This window comes from Hydractinia symbiolongicarpus, chromosome 3 (genome assembly GCF_029227915.1).
Source record: "Hydractinia symbiolongicarpus strain clone_291-10 chromosome 3, HSymV2.1, whole genome shotgun sequence".
Classification (NCBI taxonomy): Eukaryota; Metazoa; Cnidaria; class Hydrozoa; order Anthoathecata; family Hydractiniidae; genus Hydractinia; species Hydractinia symbiolongicarpus.
Genome location: NC_079877.1, coordinates 28,812,803 through 28,820,710, shown reverse-complemented (window position 1 = coordinate 28,820,710; position 7,908 = coordinate 28,812,803). Strand labels below are relative to the sequence as shown.

Genomic DNA, 7,908 nt, shown 5'->3' with positions numbered 1-7,908 from the left:
CTCTTTCAAGCTCAACTTAATTTTTCACGGAAGGTAACCTTTAAAAAAGAGATGCTAACACGAAAATTTCTTAAGTGAATCTAACATGACGTTTAAATTGTGAAGATGTTTGGAAATGGAACTAAATTTTAATAAAGAAAAAAAACAGGACAAGAAGAGTAAAACCAGACATGAAACGAAACCAACCTCCTGATCTGATGACTGGCGCGGGGGTTGGGGGGGGGATATGGATTTGTTGCATCAATGTTGGTGTGCAAGAAGCGAGAAATGACCGCGATTGATTGAAAACCCCGTGGTGGAGCATTCGATTTGCACGCATTTGACTGCGCGAAGGTTGTTCGTCTGTGTGCATCAAAGCTGTTTTGCTTATCCATTTTCCCAAACTGTTTTTTGAATTGAATACCTAACTTTTCTGCAATTAACGAAACAATCACGGTCTAGCATTTAGCACAGTAAATCATTTCTGCACCTCTTTTAAAACCCACACAAATTCATGTTGCTTGAACAGAAGAAAAAACTTGGAGGGCTAGAACAAATGCAAGCTCCACAGATTTTAGCTTCAAGTTTCTATGTTTACTCTTGGTAACCCAATTTTAGAACAGACAGCACAAAATTTCAGAATTTTTTCCCACCCATTTCAGTTTAATAACACCCTCTGCCACTTAAAAGCTTACCTCCTGCCTTTTATTAGAATCCCACATTTATCCTGTTAAAAACAATTTTTAGTAGAGTTTGGAAATGAACAAAAATGATGTATATATATTTTTCAAGAAAAGTTGACAAAAAAGAATTAATTAAAGGCATTGTGTTCATAACACAATTTGAATAAAAAATTAAAAAACTCTCCTCAGCTAAAAAGTTATGTGAAAAAGTTTGTTAACATTGTGGTTCATGTTTATTTCATGTTACGCACGAACCACGTGGTGCCGTACATTAGTGGTTATAGCTCTTGTACTCTCTGCGGGAGACTGGGGTTCTATTCCTCTTGACAGCGATTCAACATGAGCGAGTGAATTTTACCATAGCCCCGTGTTAACCCAAGCCATGTGAGGGTAATTTGGGAGATGGCACACTGTGTGGGCCGTTGGATGTTGCCAGGAGTTGTCTACTAGAGCGTTGGATCTGCGTAGCTCAAAATGAGCATTAAATACTCCAGGACTCTCCATTTAAGCCATGCCCCATCCTGGAAATAATAGACAGGGTATATCCCCCGATATTAGTGAGGCTAGCCATGTAAAATATGCACATCTATCTATCTACCACCATAGCCCACAATGCGTTTTTTTTAACAATAGTAGACCTCACGACCATATTTTGTGTACTACACAAAACATTACACCATGGCGTCCACGATAGATAACTTCTATTATAAAACAACAAAGACTGTATTAGTTTACAAATTAAATGAAAAACTGACGGATTAGATTTTAATTGTTCGTGAATCGAAATGCGATGTAAAAAACATTTCTATCGTTTATCAACTTTTAAAATGCGATCTAAAAACAGTTCTATCGCCGTTTTTCTTTTTTAAACTTTTAAAATGCAATCTAAACTAAAGAAGCATTTTTATCGCCGCTCTTTGTTCTTAAACATTTAAAATGCAATCTAAAAAAGCATTTCTATCGCTGCAGACAAATTTAACTTTTCTAGACAAATGACATTTCGTAAATATACAATCGCGTCCATCACGAAAAAGTATACACCAAGCAAAAACTACAAGCAAAAATGCTTTTTTAACTTGATAAAACCTGAAACAAACAAACTAATTTTAATGAAACACTTTTTTAAAAAGAAAAGAAATTAAATTATGCTGGCTATAAAAATTGTGGGACACACGATCCTTAGTGGTAATAATATTAGAGTGGTTGCCACGATAGAATGTTTGAATGTTTGTTATACATAAAGACCAAGATTTTTTATGTGGTTCGTGTGCACCATGCTCACTACACGAAAACGATGTTAGCAAACCTTTTCACAGTATTGTATTGTTAACTTCCCTATTTCATGCCTTAGAATGAAAATCCACCTACTTCAGTTTATTAATACCATTATTCGAACACAAAATCAAAGCATTTGCTTCAAGAAATTGTCTATAATGTATATACTTGTCTGTTGTTCTTTTCCAACCAATTATTGTTGTAGATTTTTACATTAAAATCTATTGGGTAGTATACAGCTGAAAATGGATTCAAATAATACATCAGAAAAAACTGGACTTTCCACAAAAGAGCTTGCAATCTACATTGGAGTGCCTGTTGCTACACTATGTGTTGCTGGAGGATTATATTATTATTATACCAAAAAAACATCCACAAGTGAAACACAAACAAAATCTGTCAAAGGGACTGATGGCGCACCAGTGGCTGTGGTGACGCCCCAAATTACGTCTGGGGAAGAAACTGGTGTAAGAACTATTTAAATTACAATTTAAAATGCTAAGCTTTTTTGTTTTGTCAATGATAACTTTTAAATTGTTTCTATAGACACCACTAGAAATAGCACAGTCGTCCAAATCAAAAGGAAACAAATATTTCAAAGCAGGAAGGTTTGAACAAGCCATAGAGTGTTATACTAAAGCTTTGGAATTCTGTCCAAAGGATAATGTTGGAGAAATAGCAACATTTTATCAAAATAGAGCTGCAGCTTATGAGCAACTGGTATGATGAATTCTTTATTGTGTATTTAGTATACTTTTTGATAATCTGTCACATATCGCAAACTCTCTGCAAATTCCAGTAAAACTTTGAGAGATCATGCTTCAATGTTTAACAGCAAAAAAATTAGGATTAACAAAATAATTTTTTTAAAAATTTATTGTGATTTGAAAAGATATCCTTACTCTTATTATATGAATACCTGTCATGCAATACTTTTCAATGTTTACAATATGTACAAAGCTTATATGATATTTTACTGTTGAATGATTAACTTGGGATAAATTTACTGGGCTCGTGTTTTATGTAAATTTATCCTAAATGTTTTACCATACTAAATGTAAAACTTGTTAATTGCAACTTTCACCTGGACCACCTAGAGTATGTGATTTTATTGTTTAGAAAAAATGGCAAAATGTTGCAGACGATACCTCAAAAGGTATATGTAATATTTAGTTGTAAAACCTTATAATTTTTATTGCACATTAAAACTGTTTTTTTTTTCTGTTCGCAACAAGGAAAGTACCAAGTCCTTTGACCATTGTATTGTTTTAACTGGGTCAGAAATATTTAGTGTAAAAAAAAAACAATTTGATTTAAGGTCAGAAAAAACTTCACAAAATTTTTATTGGTTAAGAAATAATGTCTGATTTCTACATGTGTTATAAACAAGGGTTTTTTATTGCGTTTTAGCTATAGAGTTGAATCCGAAATATACAAAAGCATTGCTAAGAAGAGCAAGGGCACATGAAGCGCTGGACTTAAAAAGAGATTGTCTAGAAGGTTCAAATATTTTTAATTTTATTTATGCTGGTTGCAAATAATCAAGTTTGGTATGATTTTACATGGTTGTGGTAAAAAAAATGCCATTGATGTGTGTTATAAAAGTGTTTTTCAACAAACAAGGCCTATTCAAAGTGATACAGTAACTTTGTGTATTTTTTGCAGATGTCACAGCTGTTTGCTTGTTAGAAGGTTTTCAAAATCAACCCAGTATGATATTAGCAGACCGAATACTGAAAGCAATTGGAAAAGAATTGGGTGCAGAATATTTTAAGGTAGTTATTACAGTTGTTGTTGTTGTTTTCGGTGCTCATAAAAAACTTTTGGAATTTAGCTGGATTTTGCATTCACTTAGAAACACCAGGAATCTTGGGGAATTTAGTGGGATTTGGGCTTCTCAGGGAAAATTTAAATTTGCGAGATTCTTTGGTTCTAGTTAAGACTGGATTATATTTAATGAGTTTTTTAGATGACTCTTAAATACTGTTAGAGTAAACGTTATTTGAGCAAGATGACCTTTATGTTCTATTAATCGCTGCATTAATAGGATCTTGCAGAGAATTATACCTTTTTCTGTTGTGTATAACATCCATTCTAAAAACAGAATCTAGGCAAACATGGTAACTGCTCTTCCAAAAAAGTTGCCAATACATGTTATTACCACGCTGAATGTATAATGGAATCGGTTTATTGTCAGAAAAATTCATGCCACCTACTTGTAAACTGTGTTTGTTGTTTTAGACACGCCCACATGTTCTACCATCACCAGTATTTGTGAAATCTTACTTAGACTCTTTTAATAAAGGTAAGAGTGGTTACATCTGAACATATCGTACTATATCCATTCACTTTTTTACCAAAATCCTCTGCCTTGAATTTTGGAATATTCTGTGATATTAAAATGATCTGAATTAGAGCTGGGTAAACTTACAAGTATTTTCAAGAAAGTTCCTTTTAAGTATTTTTTTAATTATATGCTGTAAAAAATAAAATTTTTAAAACAAGATTCAAAGAACAACTACAAAAAAACCTTGAAAACCATTGATTTGTAATCCTTTTACATTCTATGGTAAAAAGCGTGCTGACTTAGGAAAAATCAGCTGGAATCCCCGGTCATTTGCAACACTGATATATTTGCTGATGTATTTATTGCATGTGTATATTTTAGATGTATTCTCTGTTGACTTCCCCGAAAATGAGCAGACTTCAGAATGTACATATTTTAAAATTTTAACACATATGAAAAATAAAGAATATGAAAATATTGTTGACTTATGTACACAAGAGATAGACAATGGTTAGTATCTGTCGTTTTTGTTGGTGTTGTCGTTATCGTTGTTGTAATCATTGTGTCATTGTTGTCGTCTTTTTTGTCATCGTTGTCCATTGCGCTGTCATTATCATTAAATTTGGTTCGCCTGATATTACACAGCCATTTATATTATCATAATTCTCTAGATGGAAAATATAAAATCTACGCTCTCCTCCTTCGTGGCACAATGTATACCTTAATGTGTTATGTTGGTAAAGCAATGGATGATTTTGATGGTGTTATTCAAGCTGAAGATACTAAAGGATATGAAAAAGTATGTTATCATCCAACAATAACTCGGTAGTCAACGCCACTCCAGCTTTATAATTGTTCCTCAATTTATCAAACCTAGGTTGATTTTTTTGCTTATAATGTTGATTATCTGTTTGGCTTAGCTTTGACAATTATTAAAAAGAAAAAAAAAGACATGATCTTTGTTGGTGGATGAGGTGGAAATGTTGCGAGTCCCCGCGCAGTTCCTCAACGCTGTCAATATCCACGAAGTTATTTTTTTGTAATTTCACAGAAAAAATAATAAACTGATGAAAATTATATTTTTCACTTGCTTGAGGCTTAATTTGTTACACTTCTCTTTGCTCGTCATTTGTTAACTACTATAAAAAATCAATTCTGGATAAACTGACCTTGCTAAAACTCTCCTTTTGTGCTAGCAGAAACCAAGAGGGGGAATAAGAACGTTATGAAAGCAACAAAACTAATACGACTTGATATGGGAAGTTGTGTCTTATGAAATGACTAAACTGTCTATTTTTAAACGGAATTTGTATTTTACATTACAACTTTTTGGACACTTTAAAAGCCTAAGCCAACTAGTAATTCTAGGTGTTGTTTGGTTTTGTTGGTGGACCAATGGTCAGCGTATTATTCATTAATAGACGCGATTGTGTGTTGTTTTAGTTGAAGATTGATGCTCTCATAAAACGAGGAAGTTTAAAAATGCAAGAAGCCAAAGATGCTGAATGCTACGCAGACTTCGATGAAGCTATCAAAATAGATGCTAACAATGCAAATATTTATCACCATAGAGGGCAGGTAAAGTTTTATATTCATGTTTTGTTAGTCACTGTCGTATAAGTGGTATGGAACAAAAAAATACGTTTTATGATTTTGTCGTGTATGGATGTTGCATTGGTGTCTATTTTGTTTCTGATCTGCAATTTTAAATATTTTTTGTTTTGTTTTGTTTATTTTTTATTTCTGACGTCTAGACGTTGTAAAACTTGAATATTGTGGTTATTAGCAATGTTCTTTTCAGAAGTTCAGTTCGTTTGCGGTTTTGTTCGCTCATTAGAAGTAGAATTTCATTTGTTTTTGGTACCACCGTGTGTTCTACGAACCAACAAAACCTTGATTGTTTTTCTAGCTTTACTTCTTGACAGAAAGACTGAGCGAAGGTCAAAAAGAATTCGAGAAAGCTATGTCGCTTGATCCAAACTTTGTAGCACCACGTATTCAATTGGGGTATTGTTTATGTAAAATTGCCATGCAAATGATGTCACCGTCAATGTTGAAGGAAGCAAATGCAGTGTTAGAAGAGACGATCAAACATTTTCCGAATTGCGCAGAAGCCTGGAGTTTATACGGACAGGTAATGTAACTACTTAAACTAATCTTTATCAACTTGATATCAATATAAACCTAAAAAAAATTCCTTTCCAAGCTCTTTTATATGTTATTAACTTATTTTTGGCGGGAGGTAAAGCTTTTTGTGATATTCCAATTCAATTTCGTCATTCTTTCACTCTTCTGAATTCTTGTTCTATTTAGCTTCTCCAAGATCAACAAGATTTGAATTCTGCTTCAGAGAAATTAGAAAAAGCCATCTCATTGGCTCCATACAATCCAACCACTTATGTCTATAAGGCGTAAGTCTCGATGCGCTTTTGTGCATATTATATATGTTCTGACCTCTATGCAACTTGGTTTATGACCTGTTTCTTTTTTAACTCGTTTCTTTGTATTTAATCCGTTTTTTTTAACCAGCCTAAAAATAATTGCGAATTAACTTGCACGCACATGTATTTGGTTTGAAAATGTCGATTTCGCTAACATTTGATGTCACTTTTGCTATTTTGTCCGGGCTTTTAGACTCCTTACGCTGCAATGGAAACAAGATATAGAGGAGGCCACTAAACTTATCAGAAAAGCGATCGAGTTGGACGATAAATGCGACTTTGCTTACGAAACACTTGCAACATTAGAAGTACAGAAGTAAGTCGATGTTTCAAACAGGAGAAATCTATATGTGCACGGTAGGGCGGGGTATATAAACCAATGACAATTTGCTGAACAAAAAGCGATTAATTTTTTCAGTTTCATCGTAAAAAAAAGCGATGAGAGATCATAAGCTGTACAAAATTGACCAATTACTAACCAGTGCTTAACATTTGGTTGAACATCGGTAATATGAGTTATGTTTAATTTTAGAGGTAACAATGAAGAAGCTGTCAGACTTTTCGAACGAGCGATTGATCTTGTTCGCACAGAAGCTGAGATGGCTAGTACATTCTCTTTATTGGAGGCAGCTAAAGCGCAGAGTAAAGTGACTAAATTATACGGAATAACTCTACCCAGCATGCCCGGTATGATGTGATGCAAAGCAATACCATAATGTATTGTGTGTGCAACAAATGGATTAGAAATGTACGATATCGAAGAGTGGTTGAAGCTATTTAGAAATGTATATTGCTTTCTGCTAAATGAGATAGATTTTCATCATTTTATTATTGTAATCTGTTGACGTGGTGGTTGAAATCGTTTTAGCTTTCTTTCATACGAAGGTCTATGCCACGCAGTATGGTCCTCATTTTTCTACAATATAATTTTTATGAAATTTTTATCTTTCACTGCAATTCTGTGTCTTTTTACACTATTTTTGTGATTTTATACATCTTTTGGATTTTTCTTTTAAAAGGAAAACCTTTGTCTTAAATATCTGCTTGTAAATTAAGGATTATTTCAAGCTGTTTAAAAAAGATTAATTTTAGCTAGAACTAATTTTCACTAAGTTGGCAAGTCCTAATATGTCGCGAGAATTACATTTCGCGAAAAGAGGATTTAATGACATTTTCATTCTCAATTTATACCGTTTGTCAAGCGTATTTATGTATAAGACGTTAAATAAAGACTACTGAAGTT

General features: G+C 33.3%; 1 protein-coding gene across 1 annotated transcript; it reads left to right on the top strand.

Moving 5' to 3' along the window:
- Positions 1-2,113: 2,113 nt before the first annotated feature.
- LOC130636687 (mitochondrial import receptor subunit TOM70-like) lies at positions 2,114-7,488 on the top strand. Its single transcript, XM_057446491.1, has 13 exons — positions 2,114-2,404; positions 2,484-2,657; positions 3,057-3,093; positions 3,348-3,437; positions 3,603-3,712; positions 4,179-4,242; positions 4,606-4,734; positions 4,896-5,023; positions 5,668-5,802; positions 6,134-6,358; positions 6,538-6,635; positions 6,859-6,981; positions 7,198-7,488. The coding sequence occupies exons 1-13, from the start codon at positions 2,183-2,185 to the stop codon at positions 7,361-7,363; spliced, it is 1,701 nt and encodes a 566-aa protein (XP_057302474.1). The 5' UTR covers positions 2,114-2,182; the 3' UTR covers positions 7,364-7,488.
- Positions 7,489-7,908: the final 420 nt, after the last annotated feature.